Genomic DNA, 21850 nt, shown 5'->3' with positions numbered 1-21850 from the left:
AAACACATATGATTAGTCCACCCAGTGTTGTAGATATCATGTTGTAGATATCCAACAAGTGTTGTAGATATCGTGTCTTTAAAGCATATTACTTAAGTTAATGCTTCAGATTTTTCTATAATGCTTATGTAATGTAAGGGTGTTGACATAAGGTTAGCATTTCAAATTAGGCACTGCTACCCGGATACTATTAAGAGACACCACCGGTCTAGAAAACAATAGAACTACTATTTTTTTTTTTTAATGCAAAGCATGTTTGCTGTTAAAAAGGTTAAATAAAAGTGCCTCTTCTCAGTGTCTAGAACTGGAAGCAAAGTAAAGAAGAATAGTAATTTCTAGACCTAGTCCAAGTGCAGACAAAAGCATGAGCTGACTCTTCTTTCCCTTCTTTGCCAAGAATTAGAGAACTGTCTTGTCAAAAGCATGTCCTTCAGAAGTTTCACCGGATGCCCTAACCTCATCCTACAGCAACCACTGTGATTGCTCACGATGAAAGCTAATAGCAGGAATCCAAGGCATTATGAGAAACTGATGTCAGATGATGGACAGGCTTGTGAGAAACTATTGGTGCTGTTTATTTCCTGCATATGGAAATGTCCACCACCTTGCATCCCTCTATAAATACTTTCCTACAAACTCAAAGTTTTTTTTTTCTCAGCTCTTGGCATTCAGGTGCATTGAGCCTGAGGTCCCGTTGCTTTCTACTCTACCACCTGCTCTGGTCTAGCTTGTATGATATGACCCCTCATCTTCTTATACTGATACTAAGTACCAGTGCTCACTTAGTGTCTATATTCTTCCTTTTCCAGATCTTCATGACTGCTGAGCTTCCGTGCGCTGTCCTTGGTACTACCCTCATCTCCGCTCCCTCTGTACTGTACTGGCTGCTTTAGAGAATTGCCTGTTCTCCTGGAGACATGTGCTTTTGAGTGGTCACCCCACCCTCCCCCCATTTCTTCATCTGCAGATACTTCCTGCCATGTTGCCCCGTCATCTTCTCTCCACGTTCACCGGCCTTCTCAAAGCCTTCTGCTTCCAGCCACTCACTGGCAATGATTCCCTGCTCTCTACAACCACCAAGAGGCTCCTCCTCAAAGTTCCAAACCCTTTTCCGTGCCTTATTAGATCAACACTAACTCCACCAACTCCTCCCTCCCCACAGGGAAGATTCTGGCTTCCCTGCCCTAAAGGGAAATTTTGATTCTGGCTTTTGTGCTTCTATCCACACCCTCTTTTCCAGAAATCTTGGCCAGTTTCTCCGTGGATCCTTCTCTCTGCCGTACTTCCCCAAACCAATGATGCTCTTTTCCCAGCTACCAGCCACTGTCACCCATACCCCAGTATGTGCCCTGCCATTCTCAGCCTGCACCACTTCAGGTCACTAACTCACAGCCCATAAGCTTCTTCTACTTAACCAGCATCACATTTCTTCAATACCCCAGCTCCCAACTGGCCCTGGCTTCAAAGGCAGGTATCCCTTGTTTTATACAATAGTGCTGAATCATTTGTGTAAACCACCTTTAAATTTTTTTTTTTTTATATAGGTGCACCTGGGTGGCTCAGTCAGTTAAGCATCTGACTTTGGCTCAGGTCATGATCTCATGGTTCATGGGTTCAAGCCCTGCATGAGGCTCTGGGCTGAAAGCACAGATCCCGCTTCGGATCCACTGTCCCTATCTCTACCCCTCCCCTGCTCATGCTCTCTCTCTTAAAAATAAGTAACTTTTTTTAAAATTACATAATGCATATTAGACCAGAGTGTCTCAACCTTGGCACTATGGACATTTGGCATTCAATCATTGTTGTAGGGCTGACCCGTGCCTTGTAGGATGTTTAGCAGCATTCCTGCCTCTATATATGACATTCCAGTAGCATACAACTGTTCACGCCTTGTTGTGACAACCAACAGCGTGTCCAGATGTTGCCAAATGTCCCTCTGGGGCAAAATCACTCCTGGTTGAGAACCACTGCATTAAAGGACATAACATTTAGAGAATATCTGCAGTAAAAGGATCTTTTTGTAATGTAAAAATCTCTCCTCAGTTTTCATATTGAAAAGTCTAGATTTTTGTACACCGAGTTGTTTCAAAATGGACTACACTTGAACATATATACATATATATGCATATATATATGCAACATGCTACTTACATATATGTGTTAAAGATCATTCCTATAGTCTGGATTTGGGTTCTCTTCATCATATACGCTTGTTTATGTCAACTCTATCCAGATCATTAGCACCATGAGGGCAATAACCTCCTTCACACTCTGTGAAGTACACATCTATCATGACTACGAGGCATACCTGCAGGGAGACCAGTAGAGTTTACACAACAATGATGTTATCCTGATGACAAATGCAACCACTCACTCCTCTTCATTAAACATCAGTCTGACGAGCTGATAGTCCACATTTTTAGAGCCATAACCTTGAATCTCATTCTGAATCAATTTCTAGATGAAGAAAAGGCACCCATTTTTCTCAAACATGCAGGACCTGAAATAACTGTGGAAGCCCAATGCCACAGATTAACTCTCAGTATAAAATCAGAGGCAACTAGTGCCCATTTCTGGTGACCCTTTCTGCTCTCCTCCCCTCCCACTCTTCTAATACACTATACCTTCCTGTTTTCTAACCCATCCCCTCTTTTAAAATGGGAAAAGACCACATTAGTATCGGAGTTCTAAAACTCCAGTGCCTACAAGTGCCAGAGTTGATATTAATGAGAGAAAGGCACAGTTGTTTTATAAAGACTGCTGAACTTAAATTTTTAACCAATATACATATTGTGTATATGTTATATGATAAAAATATTTTTAAATTTCACAAAGAAATATATTCTCTCTCCTTTTCCTTGAATTACTTTTGTCTTCCCATTTTTGACAAAAATTAAAATTGTGTGAAATATTTCTTTACCTATAAAAAGATACAATAAACACAAATGGCATTTATAAACATAAATAGCCTCAGGGTTGGGGTGTAACAGGGAGTGGTGTGGACTGTGATGAACTAGAAAGTATATCTCTTTCTTCGGAGATGGACTGCCCTTCTCAGTTTAGTTGATCATCACCCTGTGCGAATTTGGACTCAGTATTGCCAGAGCTTCTGATTTTGCACATGAAGCAGGAAATCTAGATGTCATCTTAAATGTTCTGGTTTTAAAAATTAGCTGAGATTTTTGAACGCTCCACAATCCAAACACTGTGGACTGCCAGTGTGTGTGCCCCGTTGATTAAAATCTTGACCGAAACTCATTATACCAATCTATTCCCTTTCCTAGTGATTTGCATCTTCAAGTGTTTTAGCTCTGATTATGGATCAAAAGGTTATGTCAGCTACTTTACTTGAGTCTACAGAGACAGGGACAAGAAAGTTTAGCTAGAGACTTGTACATGAAACTGGACTATGAAACTTAGTCCTAAAAATGGATATATTTTAGTTTCAGGAATTTTTGAGTCAGAAGAAATAATCTGAAACTTGCTTTGCCCCTTTTCTGTGCTAAGATTTCCAGAGGGTGGGATCCCAGAGTCCCTTGTCATCATGTCTTCTCCCCTTTTCTGAATCAACAACTTCTATCTGGTCCTCCTCCTGCTTCCTTTTCCCTTCTTTCCCCACGGTGGTTTAGAGTTGGAAGACTTAGGACTCTATGTTATCCATCCCCCAGTAGCAAGGGCCTAGCCAGCCAGAGGGCAAGGAGGAAAGCAAAGATGTTCAAGGATCCCATCAGGGTAGTGGGGAACATGGAAAGGTGGTTGCTGTTCTGGGGAAAGATTTGGTGAAACGGGAATTTCTGGGGCAACTCTGCTGGAAATGTGCAGACTGCAATGAAAGAACATCTTTAAAGTTAATGCCATTTCATGTTTGTACCCAGTGTCTTACCCACTAGGCCCATGCATGTTTGTTAAATAAATAAATAGCTGGCTGGCTGGACAGATGGATTAATATTGTGTTTATCAGTGATTAAAAATAAACATGATGCAAAACTTGGTGCTTAATACTAAAAATTAAATGTAGAAGGAATCAGCATTAGTATGTTGGGAAAAGACGAAGAGATAAGCCATTCAAGATTTTTTACATATATAAAGAAATGACATGGGGAAGAAGGTGCTAGTGGGGGAAAAAGCTTAAATCAGAAGGATCTGAGCTGTGGGATGAAGTGAGAAGGTTCAATATAAAATTGAAAGAATTAGGGGCTCCTGGGTGGCTCAGTCAGTTAAGCATCCAACTCTTGATTTCAACTCAGGTCATGATCTCATGAGATGGAGCCTACTTGAGATTCTCTCTCTCTCTCTCTCTCTCTCTCTCTCTCTCTCTCTCTCTCCTTCTGCCCTTCCCCCCTCTCTAAAATAAATAACTAAAATAAAATAAAATAAAATTTAAAGAATGGCTCAACTTGCCAAAGACTTAGCTTCCTTAGGGGGGTTAATATATAGTCTCATTTGATAACCTGACCCAAACTAGTCAGGATCTTTCAATGGTTTTAAGTTGATAGTTCCACAAGATGAATCAGCAACACGGACCTCTCTAAACTGTCCAAAGTATTTCCCACGACCAATGATAACACTGCTCCTTTTAGACAGTTTTGCTTCGCAAAGGGTCCTATACCAAAGGTAAAATTGGCCAGATGGGGAATGGTTTCTGAACTCTGCTCCTCTCCCTTCTGTGAGATCTACCTTCCCAGGCAGCACCTTCTGCCATTAAGATTAATCTGCCTTATGTTCTATTCCCTCAGGGTTGTGTGTTTCTCCTCCAAGGACCTGAGATGCTATAATTTACTCAAGAGAATTAAACTAAACAGCCTTCTGATTTTACTCATACATGGGAAAGGCTTGAATCTAGTGCAAACCAAGAAGCCAGGCTTACTGCCTGTTGCATGATTTCCAGCATAAATATACACAACTTTGCCTTTTCACACACCGAGTCCCTCTGAGAATCAAGTTTTTGAAATTAATGTTAGCTACAACATGGTTAAACCTTGAAAACCTTATGCTAAGTTAAAAGCCAGTCACACAAGCCACAAAATGTATCATTTCACTTGTAAAAAATATCTAGAAGAGGGACATCTGTAGAAACAGAACATAGATTTGCTGTTGCTTAGAGTAGAGGGGGTGAAAGGGATAGGAGGAATGGAGGTGACATCTAAAGGTACAGGGTTTCTTTGGGGGATGAGGAAATTGTTCTAAAGCTGATTGTGGAGATGATTTCACAACTCTGTGAATATATAAAAAGCCATTGAATTATATGGTATGTGAATTAGATCTTAATGAAGCTGCTAACAAAATAGGTTGAAAATGTTAGTAATATTTTACCATGTCAACCTATTCTACATGCAGGATAATACTTGGCAATTAAGCAGACATTGCCAAGTGTCAACTAAAAAAAAAAATCTCTAAGTCTTTGTTGAACAAACAGATGGAGTTTGCTTTCATAATAATACGCTTGATAAAGTGGCAGCATAGTTTATTAGTCTAAAATATAATACATCTGAGCATGTAAGAGCTGAGGAAAACATATCACCCTTGGATTACCACATATTGGTCTTGTTTTATGGGGTGTTTGGTAACCATTTTTTTTCAACAGTCACTTGGGATAATGTGCAGATGCAGTTCTCAAATGAGCAGCATGGCTTCCAGGGTTCAGTTTCTCATATTTGTTTCTGGACGGAACCAAATACAGACATCTATTTAGTGTCCATTCCTGGTGACAAAACTTGCACTACATGTGCATTTTCCTTAGCAGGGCATAGTGGCCAGCATGCGGCTTATTTGATAAGCATGGAAAAGTAAAAAGATGGGAACATAGAAATAGGAGAGCAAGAAATGGTAAGTTCCCTGGGAGAATTAGTTAGCATGTGATGTTGTCAACCATACTCTAATCTTAAGAGAACCTCACCTACCTATTAATTATGTGTGGGATCTAACTCCCTGATGGAAGTTATCTAATCATGAACAATGGACTTATCCATAATAATTGATGTATCATTGCCTGTAATGGCTGTTTTGGGTAAAGATTATGGTTCTGAGTTATATTTTAGAGAAAAGAAAGAGACGGGTGGGGTACACGGGTATGACCATGTGAACAACTGCTACCAACTTAATTTCTGTAAAAGTCATGATGATTTTACTAAAGACATATTCAATCACCTATTCATCTACCCACCAAAAACATAATCTAGGAGAAATAAGAGAACAGATCAAATCACCTATCAGACTAGAGTCAGAAAATGGAAGACGCCCATTCCACTCACAGATTAAATTATCATTAGATTCCAGGATTCACAAAAACCTAAAGGCCAAACAGTTCAACCATGTACATAAATTGCTGAACGATAATTCAACAATTTATAGGGAGAGAGAAGTTTTCAGTATCCTACTGCCAACACCAGAAGACAGAGCAGGCAAATCATGAGGTAGAGTGAGAAATGGTGAGGGACCTACATCTTAACTCTGGTTAATATTCCCTGCCCCACCCCAAGGCATGTCCCACAAGCAACACAGAGTCCAAGTGTATTACAGTTGGTTCCTGAACATGAGAAGCAAGTGGCCTGTGCCTCTTTCTCCTTTATCTCTACCATGTGCACCTGATACCAAGAACTGCAAAGTCTTCATTCTGATCAACTGTACATAACCTCTACTATAAGAGAACAGGAGATAGCTTTCCTAACATGGATATACTTACTCCATCCACCTTTTCCAGGAAGCTGTGTGTTTTTTTTTTTTTTTTATGATTTTCTCATTTATTTGCTTATTTATCTTTATGTGTTTATTTCCATAAATTTGTGATTCTAAAGCTATGGTCTTGGACTTACATATTAGTAATAACAAACATAGTGGGGTTTTTTTTGTTTTTTTAATATGAAATTTATTGACAAAATGGTTTCCATACAACACCCAGTGCTCATCCCAACAGGTGCCCTCCTTAATACCCATCACCCACCCTTCCCTCCTTCCCACCCCCATCAACCCTCAGTTTATTCTCAGTATTTAAGAGTCTCTTATGGTTTGCCTCCTTCCCTCTCTGTAACTTTCCCCCCCCCCCTTATTCTCCCCCCTGGTCTTCTGTTGAGTTTCTCAGGATCCACATATAAGTGAAAATATATGGTATCTGTCTTTCTCTGCCTGACTTATTTCACCTAGCATAACACTCTCCAGTTCCATCCATGTTGCTACAAATGGCCAGATTTCATTCTTTCTCATTGCCAAGTAGTATTCCATTGTATATATAAACCACATCTTCTTTATCCATTCGTCAGTTGATGGACATTTAGGCTCTTTCCATAATTTGGCTATTGTTGAAAGTGCTGCTATAAACATTGGGGTACAAGTGCCCCTATGCATCAGCATTCCTATATCCCTTGAGTAAATTCCTAGCAGTGCTATTGCTGGGTCATAAGGTAGATCTATTATTAATTTTTTGAGGAATCTCCACACTGTTTTCCAGAGTGGCTGCACCAGTTTGCATTCCCACCAACAGTGCAAGAGGGTTCCCATTTCTCCACATCCTCTCCAGCATCTATAGTCTCCTGATTTGTTCATTTTAGCCACTCTGACTGGTGTGAGGTGATATCTGAGTGTGGTTTTGATTTGTACTTCCCTGATGAGGAGTGACGTTGAACATCTTTTCATGTACCTGTTGGTCATCTGGATGTCTTCTGTAGAAAAGTGTCTATTCATGTCTTCTGCCCATTTCTTCACTGGATTGTTTGTTTTTTGGGTGTGGAGTCTGGCGAGTTCTTTATAGATTTTGGATACTAGCCCTTTGTCCAATATGTCATTTGCAAATATCTTTTCCCATTCCATCGGTTGCCTGTTAGTTTTGTTGATTGTTTCCTTTGCAGTGCAGAAGCTTTTTATCTTCATGAGGTCCCAATAGTTCATTTTTGCTTTTAATTCCCTTGCCTTTGGAGATGTGTCAAGTAAGAAATTGCTGCGGCTGAGGTCAGAGAGGTTTTTTCCTGCTTTCTCCTCTAGGGTTTTGATGGTTTCCTGTCTCACATTCAGGTCCTTTATCCATTTTGAGTTTATTTTTGTGAATGGTGTAAGAAAGTGGTCTAGTTTCATTCTTCTGCATGTTGCTGTCCAGTTCTCCCAGCACCATTTGTTAAAGAGACTGTGTGTTTTAATAATTGGGTTACTTTGTTGTTTAAACATTACTTTGTGTTTTAGAAGTTTGTGTTTCTGTGCACACACAAGCACATGCCACACACTGTCACACATACTAGTCCAAGATGAAGAAATATGAAAATGCTACAGTTCTTATCACTGTGGTGGAGAGTTGATAGGTAAATTTGCTTTTTGTTCATTTTTGTCTTTTACTTTTTCTATCATGAACTGCACTACTTGTATAATTTTTATGTAAAAATAAAATTTATGAGAAACTAATACACACATTGCTTTTGATTCCTAAAGAGTGACCATTGAATTCCATTGGTGTTAGTTAAGTCCAGACTATCTCTAGCCATTTTCCCTAGGACTCTCCCCCTCCCACATTTGGTAACTAGTTACTTCTCTGGGCACAGAGCTCTGTTGGAATATTTTGTGTTATTTCTTTCTATGGAGGGACTCCCAAAACTGTGTTTGCAGTAAATCAACACCTAGTGAGTCTTCCTGTAGATTTTGTTAGATTTCTTATTAAATTTGAGCCACAGCACCATCAGTTACCTAGCAGACAGTGGTATATACAACCTTGGGACTTAAGGTTAATGATTGTGTAAAGGGGAAGGGGAAACTTACCCAGAAGCAAACACTCTTGAGTTAATGGATAGTGGTTTATATAGCCCCAAGTAGAAAGTGGAGCACATCATATAAAATTCAGACTGCAAATCTCTTCTTTTGGTGATGACATCTTAATACCTGGTCATAGTGATTTTCATTTCTCTATTGTGAGAAAACGGTATTGCCCTTAAGCTCTCTTTAGTCCTGTCTCACTGTATGGAACCTAGTAATCAGAGCAAAGAAAGCAGGACCAAGTCCAGTTGATTAGTGAGCATGCATCCCCCAGATCACTAAGTGTTGGATGAGTGTCAATCTGGATGTCTTAGTTTTAATGAGTGGAATCTCATTTTCTTTACCAAAAATCAAACGTTCTAATGAACTTTTCATTAGGCCTGATATTTGGGCTCCTGCCTCTGCATTATCACCTCTTTGAGAAATCTTTTCTGAGATCTTTTAGCTTTCTCAGGCATACCTCCAGGCTTCAAGTCTGCTCATCTGCAAGTTCCAGATACATCCCTCCTCCTTACTTTCTCCGCCATTGGTCAATGGCAGAGATCTTGAAAGCCATGATGCCATCTGTCAGAGGAAGCAGGTGCTAGATAGACAGTGGGGTTTCAGCATGAATGTTCTGATCCCTGCCCTCTAGCTGGAACTGTACAAACGTATAGTGAATCAAGGATTGTGGTCAAAGAGAAGAAAAAACTCAAAGGTAGTTATAATGTAGATTATAAAGGACTACTATCGGGGAAGCACAAGGAGTTTATGGGAGCACCAAGTTTGATGTGAGCTGGGGGGTAGACAGGAAGGCTCCTCAAAGAGTTTCCCCTTTGTGATTCTGGACATAGCCCTAACCCAGTGCCTACGACATTATATGCAGATGATCTGTTATTGATCTGAAAGAATGAAAATTTAGCCTATCTTTAGACCCTTAGCACATTGCCTAGCACATTGTATACCCACATAAATATTTGTCAAATGGAACTGTTCTCTTTTACTTCATTTCTTTGTTTTTGTAATAACAGCTTTATTGAAACACATTTCACATACCAATAAAATTCACACATTTAAAGTGTACAAAACATATCCATGAAAAACCATTGTTTCTAGTGGTTTTTAGTATATTCAGAGTTGTGGAACCAACAACACTATACAATTCTAGAACATTTTCAGCACCCTGAAAAGAAACTCTGTACCCATTAGCAGGTAACTTCCCATTCTCCCTCCAGGCCTTCTTCCTGACTATGACTTGCCTGCTTTAGACATTTCATATAAATGAAATCATACAATATGTGGCCTTTCATGTCTGGCTTCTTTCCTATAGCATAATGTTTTCACGTTCCATCCATGTTGTAGCATGTATCAGTACTTTAGTCTTTCTTCCAGCTGAATAATATTCCACTGTATGAATATACTACCTTTTGTTTAGCCACTCACCATTTGATGGACATTTGGGTTGTTTCCAACCTTTGGATATTATAAATAATGCTACTTTGAACATTCATGAATAGGTTTGTGTGTGGACACCTATTATCAGTTCTCTTGGGTATATATGCAGGAGTGGAATTGCTGGGACATATGTAACGTTATGTTTCACCTTTTCAGGAACTGCCAAACTCTTCTAAAGCACATTTTACATTCCTACCAGCAACATATAAGGGTTCAAATTTCTCCATATCCTCATCAACATTTGTTGTTGTCTGTCATTTTTATTATGACCATCCTCAAGGATGTTACATGGTGTCTCATTGTGGTTTGGGCTCTGTATTCCTGTACGGTGATGTTCAGCGTCTTTCATGTTCTTTCCTTCATTTTCACCTTTTCTGTTCGCATTGAAGAATGACCAGGACTGGAAACTTAACACAGTCTCTTACACTTACGCTTACCAAAGGAAGAAACCATGTCTTAATTTGTTTTTATATTCTTAGCACCAACCATTGTGCTAAGCACCTAGTAGATGGTAAATAACTGTTTTCTGAATTAATGAATAGATGAATGATTGAATAAACACATCCCTCATTCCAGCCCCTTTTTTTCTGCGCAGATCCCTCCCAGAATTCTCTTTTTAGAAATGTCTGATGAGATTTTGCAAACTCTTGAAGTGAATTCAACAGATGACTCATGGTTGGCATGATGTAAAAGTAAACTAAGAAAAGCTGTGATATTTAAGAAGATAATCCTGTACATTACCAGATTACTCTGAAGTCATTTGTCTCCTTCCCAAGAGGGACCATCTTTCTAAAATAAAATCTGAGCAAAGTAATTTCTATGAAATTGTGAAAAGGACTCATTTTCTTCTGTTTTCTTTATGGATATTTTTTTCTGAAAAGTAAGCCCTCTGTGACCTAGTTTAATAAAGAATCTATGAAATGTCATGGTAAAACATACAGTAAGTCATCTGTCATTTCAACCTAGCTAATCCTTATTGAAACCAATAAGAGTTTACCAAGTCAAAGAACTTCACAAGGTGCCGTGATCAAAGGAAGGAATTATTTTGTTATCTCAGCCCCTCCCTTCTCCACGTCCCAACAAAGCAGACCTTATTGTGACTTTTTGCACTTTTCTAAAGCTGTGTGCGTCTGTGGTAAACCACTGATACCAAACGAAACTGAATTTGCACTTCAGAATCAGTTTCTTGTGTTTGGACACTGTCTACAAGTGAAGGGGAAGAGGTGAAGACCAGTGGGAAGTGGGCTGCTTCTGTCTTTGTTTTTAAACTTTACTTTCCTGGGCCAAGGAATTTAAACTAATAAACCAACAGGACACTAACAAAGAGAGTTACCATAATTGGACTTTATTTTTTCTTTTTATTTTTTTTAACTTTTTTTTTAACGTTTCTTTATTATTAAGAGACAGAGACAGAGACAGCATGAGCATGGGAGTGGCAGAGAGAGGAGGAGACACAGAATCCGAAGCAGGCTCCAGGTTCTGAGCTGTCAGTACAGACGCGGGTCTCCAACTCACAAACTGCTCATGACCTGAGCAGAAGTCAGAGGATTAACTGACTGAGCCACCCAGGCGCCCCATGGACTTTCTTTTTTTCTTAATAAATAGAGCTTCTATTATTTCACACTACCCAGTATTGTTGGGTTTTGTGTCATAATGTCACAAGTTTAACCAAAAATAAAAATTTTAGATGGCTTGTTCATTCTACTTAAAGTTAACTGTCTATTTTTAGAAAAAGATCATCATCACTTATACTAGAAATAAGGAGATCTGGCTAGAAGATCTATGCTTTAATTTCTAGTGTGACCCCTAGGAAGGCCAAGCAAACCTCTGAAAACCTGTTCACCTCAAGAGTACTTGACGATCTCCAAGCTATGAAGTTTTCTGAATTTATTGCATGGTACCTTGAGTCTAAAGTCGATCCAGTCTTCTAAGAAAAAGTTCTGAAATAAGCCTTACAAAAGAGATTGTGTTCTCCAGAACCCAGAGCATTCCAGACATCTCAAATCTTGCCCTCTCTGCATGATTTATTGGCTCCAACAGACTTCAGATATATTCCTACCTGCACAGCAAGAGTGGTCACACCTATTTCTAAGGCATTCAGAAATCTTGGGCCTAGTATCAACTCTGTACGTGTGAGATAAGATAGTGGATAAGTATAAGATACTGAGCAAGTATATTACATCAGGGAAAGGCTTTAAATTTTTTCTCATTAAATGTTTTATTTACCTTTTACATTTAAAACTAAATGAGCACAAGATATAAACCCCAATACAAAAGTTGTATTCAAATGTATGAAACAGTTTGATCCTGCCTCCTCCCTGCCGCACCTTACCTCCTGTCCTCTTTTTATCCTCCTCCACTCCTCCAAGCTAGGGTGTGTCTTTGACTTTAACATGATATTGTTTTCTCACGTTCCTTTTTTCTCCTTGTCACAGGGTACATCCCCAGTTACTTAGACAAGGACGAGCTATGTGTAGTGTGTGGTGACAAAGCCACGGGGTATCACTACCGCTGCATCACGTGTGAAGGCTGCAAGGTAACTGCCCTTGGACCAGTGAGCTCAGCGCCCAGCCCCGCTCCTGTCCCCTCCCAGGATTCCAACAGAATGCAACAAGAAGTTTAAGTTGAAATTAGAACCAAATTCCAACATTCACAGCCTGTTACCATCCAAGTGTCTGGTTGTCCTCCTCATTTTTTGGCATTTTCAAGAAGCGAATTTATTTTTTTTTTTTTTCAAATCAAAAATAACTAAATAAAGTTTTGCAAGAGTATAGTGTCTGGCTTTGAAGACAGGGAGAGAACTCATAAGATGAAAAGAAATTAGGGGCGCCTGGGTGGCTCAGTCGGTTGAGTGTCCAACTTGGGCTCAGGTCATGATCTCCCAGTCTGTGGGTTCAAGCCCCATGTCAGGCTCTGGGCTGACAGCTCAAAACCTGGGGCCTGCTTCAGATTCTATGTCTCCCTCTCTCTCTGCCCCTCCCCCACTTGTGCTCACTCTCTCCCTCTCTCTCTCTCTGAAAAATAAATAAACATTAAAAAATTTTTTAAAGATGAAAAGAGGGGCGCCTGGGTGGCGCAGTCGGTTAAGCGTCCGACTTCAGCCAGGTCACGATCTCGCGGTCCGGGAGTTCCAGCCCCGCGTCAGGCTCTGGGCTGATGGCTCAGAGCCTGGAGCCTGTTTCTGATTCTGTGTCTCCCTCTCTCTCTGCCCCTCCCCTGTTCATGCTCTGTCTCTCTCTGTCCCAAAAATAAATAAAAACGTTGAAAAAAAAATTTAAAAAAAAAATAAAATAAAGATGAAAAGAAATTAATAATATTCTCACTTTGAGTTTAAAAATGCATAGATATTTTATAATATATTTTCCCAAAAAAAGACCATTTCTCCTCCTGTTTTATCAGCAGTAGTTGAATAGATAGGATTTGCTCTACTCCAGGCTGTTTATCTGAATAAATATGTTCACTTTTAAGGGTTCCATTAAGGAATATCTTTGAGACTACTTACAGTCAATTGTGTTCTGAAATTACTCACATTGGCTTTCTGCACAGCCTTCAGCCAATAAGTAAATTCTGGGCATCCATCAGCTAATTTTATGCTCTACAGTCCCATCTTCAGGAGATACCTGACAAGAATACACCAGTGATGAACACTTCACTTCCCGAAAGTGAGCCTAAATTTGCCTACTTATACTCTTCATCATCAAAATTAAGATGAGCTTTTTGGCAAATATCTTTTGGTCCAACAACCTAGCCTCAAAAATAAAATCCACTATAAAATAAATAAAGCTTAACCCAGGGCTACATCCAACGTTCAGCTAATGTTTTATAAATGAGGAAGTATAATAAGTCAGGGAAAGACTTCTTAAATTTTTTCTTGTAGAATGTTTTATTTACTTTTGTATTTAAAACCAGATGATCACAGGATGTAAACCCTAAGGCAAAGATTGTATTAAACTGTCTAAAATAATTCGGTCCTCCCTCCTATGTTGCCCACCTCCCCTCTTCTCCTCTCTTCCCTTCCTCCAACTAACCCCCCCTTTTCTCCTAACCTTTGACCCAAAACCCCTAAAATCAGCATGTTAGCTTGGTTTCAAGATAAGGTGCCCCAGTTCCCTAGCGGAAGATCTTCCATGAAAATTCCCTATTTTTTATCCATAAAATTAGGAAGCCCTTAGCAGAAGCCTGCTTAAAGTGATGAAATGATATATCCAGTGGAATCAGGCATTTCTAAGTTCCCAAGGCCTTATATCTGCAAGGCTGTTTTTTGTAATGTGATGTAGTGTGCTTTCATTCATTCAGACCCCTTTGATCTAGAATGTGTACCTTTTAACAAAGACAATGCTAAAGATTGCTATTACATCTATGAAAATAATGTCTTAAGGAGTTTAACGGAACTGATTACAAATAAGTCCTGACTATTTATTAATTTGGGGGACTTGCAGACTGTCTCTTGAAAGCACACTTTTATTGGCTTGATTTGAAAGTAATAAAACTGCATTAGTCTAGATATATTCTCTCATTCTGAAAGCTCAGTAATTCAAACAGGCCTTTTTTCTAAATTAGCCCCAATTCATAAAGCTTTGCCTATCTGATTATGCAGCATTGAGACTCTTTCAAAAATCAGTTACTAATGGTAAATTCTGAATTCTGGAAGAGACTCTAATGAAAATTCCATTTAGTACTCAACTCCCAAAGTGACTCTAAATGTGCCTTGCAGAGAACTTAATGCTTATTAGTGATTGACTTAAACAAAGGGAGAATCAAGCCTATTAACCTGTGTCCCTGCTTTATGTATGTCTTCATGATGATCAAGAAATCCACTAGCCTCTTTTCCCAAGATCACAGGATGTTTAGAGCCTGATTCAACTGAGGTTTACTTAAAAGAAATCATGTAGCAAAAAGCTAGATTTTTCAGCTTCTATGCCTTTATCTCAGATCAGAATCCTGTTTCTAGGATGGCCTCCATCATAAAACCAGAAAGCAGCTCTCCTGGGGTGATCATGCATTTAATGTAAGGACAAAGTATCTTGGAAAAAGGCAACAGTTTTTTGAATGAAACAGTTTTTAAGAGTGGCCAAAGATGAAAAAGGTCATGCTTCACATTCTGTTTATTCAAACCTACAACTTTAAAATATTTCTACCCCATACTTGCAGTGTATATGGGGAGAAATTTTTTTTGCCCATTTTTCCCCTGAAGACAGTAAAAATCTTTTGGAGCTGTTTTGTCTGTCTTGATGAACCAGTTTTTATGAATCTCTTACAGAAGGAATGGTGATACTTCCCCACAACAAATTATTTTTCTGAGAAAGATTCACAGCTATTATAAGTTGCCCAAATATTGAACCGGCAGAATGACACTTAGCTCCTTATCACACTAATTAGTGCATCATATCAGACCACTAATAAGAGGATCTAGTCCTTCTCAAAATGCAGAGAAACACGTCTGATGTTGACTTATAAAAGCAAAACCCCATCTCGCCAACAAATCATCAATGACATATGTGTCCTTATCTAGTCCCTGGGGCACGTCTTTTGTTAGTTCGCCTCTAAAAAGATTTTTTACAGGTAGACTACATTAAACATTCTGTATTCAGTTCACTTGCAGAAGTTAATTTTTGTCCCTTTTTAAAATTAAAGGACCTAGTACCTTTACATTTACATTTACTCCACTCCAGTGGCCCTTCATCCTGTGTCAAATATGCTTTTATTATAGCTTAGGGGTCTTAAAGGGATCTGGTCTACGAAGAGCCCAAGAAAAGCCATCAGAGATAAGCCACAGGGAAGATGTCACTAGGAAAAGCAGAGCCTGCAACCCCAACACTTTTCCCAAAATAAGCAAAGTATAAATTATTTCATTCGCTCCATTTAAAAGTTCACAAAGTAGCTTTTTTTGGAAAAATGAATGTCACCCCTGTGTCTGGGACACCACACCTGATCCTCTCCTTAGCACTGTCTGACTCCTCAGTATGCTGTCCTCCCTCTAAAACACGAGACAATGTCACAGTATGTGAGAAAAGGGTCTCCCTAACTTCAGAGTACCAACTTTCCTATCTTCAGAGCATCATTCTCCCCAGATGCCCTGGACTTTGGTGCTGCCACCTCTGGGGAGACTTTGCCTCCTCCAGAAGGAGGTATGCCACCCAGTCCCTCTCCTCCCTGTCTGTGACACATGTCTTCTTGCCAGGAATCTCCAGGTCTCTTTTGCTCTCCAGGCAGGCGTAACCCTTGAATGGTGGATTGAACAGAGGGTAGCAGAGGTGGAATAGGGAGGTTCACAGGGGAGCTGGTTTTTCAGTTCTGTGACATGCCCAGGGAATTCATGCTTTCGCAGAATTTGCCCACCTTGAATACCCAGGGAGATACTGCTGACATGTCAAACAGCTGCCCATGTGTGATTGAGTGAATCTTATATAAGAGTATATCAGTGTATATCAACATCATTCAAACTAATGGATTCAAGTGTGTAAGGATACAAAACCCAACTATGTGACAGTTTTCCTGTTGAAACTTGAGCAATAGGGGATTTTGTACACATACCCCAAAATCAAGTCCATTAGTTTCGGTTATTGTTGTCATTTTTCCATTGTATTCTGTTTCGTCCGATATAAAATTCTACCTTTGACCTTTTCATTACAAGGAAGGGCTCTTATGTCTGAATAATGAATATGCAAGGAGTATGTATACATAATCAAAGCCAAGGAAAGTTAACCAGGATAATTCAAATTTGGGCTTAATCTAGGTCAGCTGGTATTTCGGTCCCACTATTTACGTAACAAAATTAGAGGTCCCTTTAAGCTTTAGTAGATAATAGCCTTCAAAATGTGTTTCTGCTTTGCTAGTCTACTAAAACAGATAAAATGAAGGCAAGGGGGGTACTATTTATAATCTGTTCATCTGTTCATTTAAATAATACAGTAAAACTGAACTCAGTTTATATCATATAAGCAGTTAAGTAAATAAGACTTGGAGTCTGACTCCTGAGCTCTAGGCCAAGTTCCACAACGTACTTACCACATGATTTGGGGCAAGTGATTTAACCTATTCGAGGCTTAGTTTTTTAATCCTTACCATGGAGATATTAAGAGTACCTACTTCATAAGGTTGTTAGAAGAGACAGAAGGATATGGAAGGTGTCTACAGCCCTTTGCAATGTACCCCTCACGAAAAGTGCCCTCTGCCACCATTAATGCCTACAACACAGAAACTCCATTGCCAAGACTGGAGTATCATGTCCAGGAAGGTTCTACTATAACACGTCTTGAGGATATTTGTGTCACCTAAACCTGGACTAAATGGCATGCTCAGCAGCCTTTATGGTGGCACTCTCCCATATGTTAAGAAAGGAAGACACCTACTGATCTTCAGGGTATATGTCTACTGATACTGGAGAAAAAGTACTATGAAAGGCAAAACCCCAATGCATTAAGCTCTGAGAAAATCTGGGTAGAGAGTCTGGAATTTTCTATTCCCCAAGTACTGTTATTTCAAGGGTTATCTGAGCTGGTAATGGACATTGCAAGAGTCAAAAACAAGAATTAAACTAAATCTGTGAAGGTCATTTAATGCATCCATTTAATCACCAAATGATTAAATTATTGATTAATAGAGTGTAACAAGTATCCAGCTCTTTTATTCTCCAGCGCAAAGTGTAGCAAGGTTCTTCACAGCTTAATTTAACAACATAATTATGACACTCTATGAAAGGAAAGAATATGATTTATTTTTATTACTCAATGTTTAGAAAAAATAAAAATGAACACTAGATTTCCCCATTAACCTCTTTTCCTTACTAAATGCCAAAAAGATAATTGACTCTACAGTCCTGGACATTTCCTTCAGCTCAGATACAGAATTCTTTAGATTCAGCTTGGGCTAACTGTCCTATATGTGAATAGGTAAAGGTACAAGCCCATGCATAGGAAAGGTCAAAAACAACCCATCACAGTTATGTGGACACAAAATTCTGGAGTCATTTATTTCTAGGAAATATGAAACTGTTGTCTTTGGTCTTTCTTTTTCATGTAGGGTTTCTTTAGAAGAACCATTCAGAAAAATCTCCATCCATCCTATTCCTGTAAATATGAAGGAAAATGTGTCATAGACAAAGTTACGCGAAATCAGTGCCAGGAATGTCGCTTTAAAAAATGCATCTATGTTGGCATGGCAACAGATTGTAAGTAATCTTTTTCCTCTTTTTCGTATTCAAGGAGTGTTGATTGGGGAAAGGTTTGGTTCAAGGAGATCAACTGGGCAGAAAAGAAACAGAGGCTCATGTGGACAGAGGGAAGACCTGTAGCACTCCCAGCGACCCCTCACTCCCAGTCATTGCTGGGTGCTTTCCACCCTACCCCTTCCCTATCAACTCCTAACTCTCAAAGTATCTAGACGACAGGTAAGGGAAAGTGAGTAAATTATCCCTAGCACATCTGCAGGACTATTAGCAATACTCGGTTTGCAAGAGAGTATGAATGAGCGGTCTTGTCCATTCACCTGGATGAGGTGTGGTTTTACACACAGCATTCATGTGGTGAGAGCCTTGTGGACTAGTCCTAATATTTTTCAAAAGAAGAGACAAGAATTTATTTTGTGGACATTTTTGGAGACGGGGCACTGGCAGAAAACATTGTGTTCAGTCATTTCTGAAGAATGTGAGGTTGAGTGCTATATAGCATGAGTCATCCTGCAGTTGGGTGTTTGTTATATTTTTAGCCATAAAAACATTCTAAGCTCCAGTCCTCCTACCCAGTTTTCAAAGTGCCACAGCATATGGCAGTGAGATTAGCCATTGGAGTCTCTTCTTCTCGCACTGTGCAAGGGATTTACACCAGTTCTTTTCATTAATCTAATAATAAAATAAGAATTGTGTCACTCAGAGTGAGTGGCCTCCATTTTGCCAGGCGTCAGGGTTAATGATTTCTATTGGCATAAATGTTTGCACCTCAGTGAAAGTCTCTAACTTTTAGTTTTAAAAAAGAGAAGAAAACCAAAAAAAAAAAAAAAAAAAAGAGAAAGAAAAAAGAAGGCAGTGAGGATTTTCCTCATGAAAGAGGAAATAATCATGGCTCACATTTATGCGATAAAAAGGGTTCCCTCCACTAGAACAAAAAAATCTGTGAAATGTCCTGGTTTGCCCATTAGAGAAGACACAATGGGGAATCTTTAAAAAGGAGGAGGGTTGTGTGACGGCTTTAGGCTGGAAATCCTGGGTTAATCCCCACCTCCGGCTGAGTGTGTTCTTTGTCTTTATCTTTTAAAGACTTTAGCCACGGCCAACAATATGCCTGATAGGGATATGTGAAATGATTGACCTAGAACCAAATATTTAGATGTGCCACTATAAGGAACTGTTACTATTGAGTATCCATTTCATTGTTTTATTGAGAAGTTAAAGATATGAATATTTATAAGGTTAAAAAAAAAGCTCAGTGTTAATCTGGACTGGGTGGAAATTAATTTTGAATGCACCCTATGAAGCATTATAAGAGCTCAGGCTTTATAATCAGAAAAACTGTTGGAGTCCCATATCTGCCACTTACTAGCTGTGTGACCATCAGAGTTACCCTCAGGTTTCCCTTCTGTGAAATTATTGCCTACCTTGCAAGTTGTTTTCAGGATTAAATTAGATAATGCATGTTAAATGCAACAATCCCCAGCACAGAGGAAGCATTTGGGAAATGGGGCTATGACTACATCCCATTTATTAAAGGGAACAATCCCTTTAATAAGGGAACCTAAATGACTAAACAGGGCTCATTCCCATTTCCCACATTTGCCATTGCTCGCCTGACTTTGACGATCCAATCAAGCCTAGATGATCTGGGATTCATTATTCTGTTTGTGGATTAGCTGAGTACTTTTGGTTCTCTTCTTCCTGCTATGTTTGCTTTTTTTCTTTTCCTACCAGGTCACACCTTCATCAAGAAATGGCTCTAGGACAGTGATGTTGTAGAACTGGAATCAGGAGTCCTGGGTCTTGCCTTGGCTCTGCCATGAACTTGCTCTGTGACTTTAGGCAAGTCATGATCTCTCTGGATCAACTTCCTCCTCTGTGACAGGAGGGAGTTGGGCTAGATAATACCTAAGGTTCTTTCCAGTTCTAAATACTATGACTCTGTAGCATAAAACCTGAGCCTTTCCATTCTACTGATAGTTACTAAGAGTCTGGTGAAATGGCTTTGTTTTGGAAATTAACCCCAGAAGTATAGGCTTCTTTTTCCTGCCCTTCTTATTTCCCCGTTGCACAAATGGTAAAAGTCATGGCCATATTTACCGACCACATGTAGTGCATTATCACACTGAACACCCTCTGAAGTGGGAATTATTGAGCCTGTTTTATACAGGAAGAAATGAAAAAGCTCCAAGAGCCTGAGCAACTTGCCAGAGGTCACACAGCTAGAATGTGGTAGTCTCAGGATTCAGACCCAGCTCTTTCTAGATTCCAAAGCCTGGGCTCTTTAACCACCATTGAGGATAGACCAGGTAGAGACTAGAGCAAAGTGAGTACCTGTGCAGCCTCAGGTAGGTTGAGCCACATTTCAGTTAGCACTTAAGAGAGCTAACAAAGAGGGGTGCCTGGGTGGCTCAGTCAGTTAAGCGTCTGACCTTGGCTCAGGCCATGAATGATCTCACAGCCTGTGGGTTTGAGCCCCGCGTCGGGCTTCTGTGCTGACAGCTCAAAGCCTGGAGCCTGCTTTGGACTCTGTCTCCCTCTCTTTCTGCCTCTCCCCTGCTCACACTCTGTCTTTCTCTCCTTCAAAAATAAATAAACACTAAAAAAAATATTTTTAAGAAAGCCCTATTTATCTGAGGAAGGGGATCATTAGCCTCCTGTTTACTGCTCCAGAACTTTTCTTTAATCGGAAGTGCTTTTTACTGAGAGCCATTTGAGGCAAAGAAAGGAGGAACAGAGAGACCCTAAGAGTGAATTCAGATAAATGGCTAGACGGACTTATCTGTGAAGCCGTGAATAGAACAGATTTTACCTCCCTCTGCTTCATTCTTATTTAGGCTCACCTTCTGTGGAGTTGGGATGCCCAGTGTCCAACTCCCTCCAGAGCTTTTTTTTGAAAAGCTGGCCAGCCATTGGGAGTTCGGCCCTAGGACTCGTGTCAGAGACAAGCTAGTTGATGGCAGTTTGCTGCTGGGGGGAGAAAATACCCCAGCATGACCCACTCTGCAGGACCCGCTAAGCCATCTATGCATGAGTGGCCCCCGCCCCTGAGGCTCCTGGGTGCACACGCAGTCTGCCATGTGTCTGGGAGTGTCCGTGTGTTTTGTCTCATCTGTCCTCCTCTCCCAGTGGTACTGGATGACAGCAAGAGGCTGGCGAAGAGGAAACTGATTGAGGAGAACCGGGAGAAGAGACGACGGGAAGAGCTGCAGAAATCCATCGGGCACAAGCCAGAGCCCACAGACGAGGAGTGGGAGCTCATCAAAACTGTCACGGAAGCCCACGTGGCCACCAATGCCCAAGGCAGCCACTGGAAGCAGAAACGGAAATTCCTGGTAAGGCTCCCCCACACAGCTAAATATCAGCCGCGTGCTTGGCGTTTTCTACTCAACTCAGTCCTCATTACGGGATGCTGGTGCTATTACTCCCAGTTTACCGATAGGGAAACTGCAGGTCCAAGAAGTCAAGTGACTTGCAGAGTCAGAATTGGAACCCGGGTCTGTCTGAGAACAAAGGTCA

At 40.1% G+C, this 21850-nt stretch overlaps 1 protein-coding gene across 12 annotated transcripts in view; it reads left to right on the top strand.

The window, feature by feature from the left end:
• The window catches only part of THRB (thyroid hormone receptor beta), a 391572-nt gene that overhangs the window by 339931 nt on the left and 29791 nt on the right, over window positions 1-21850 (top strand). For all 12 annotated transcript variants that reach the window (XM_045037689.1, XM_023260616.2, XM_023260619.2 and 9 more), the window contains 3 exons: window positions 12600-12700; window positions 18187-18334; window positions 21461-21666. In XM_045037689.1, the coding sequence (XP_044893624.1) occupies window positions 12600-12700; window positions 18187-18334; window positions 21461-21666 (455 nt within the window). The remainder of the gene's footprint in view (window positions 1-12599; window positions 12701-18186; window positions 18335-21460; window positions 21667-21850) is intronic.

Source organism: Felis catus, chromosome C2, assembly GCF_018350175.1.
Source record: "Felis catus isolate Fca126 chromosome C2, F.catus_Fca126_mat1.0, whole genome shotgun sequence".
NCBI classification, from domain to species: domain Eukaryota; kingdom Metazoa; phylum Chordata; class Mammalia; order Carnivora; family Felidae; genus Felis; species Felis catus.
Note: the sequence above shows the minus strand (reverse complement) of the source record. Positions and strands in the feature narration are given on the sequence as shown.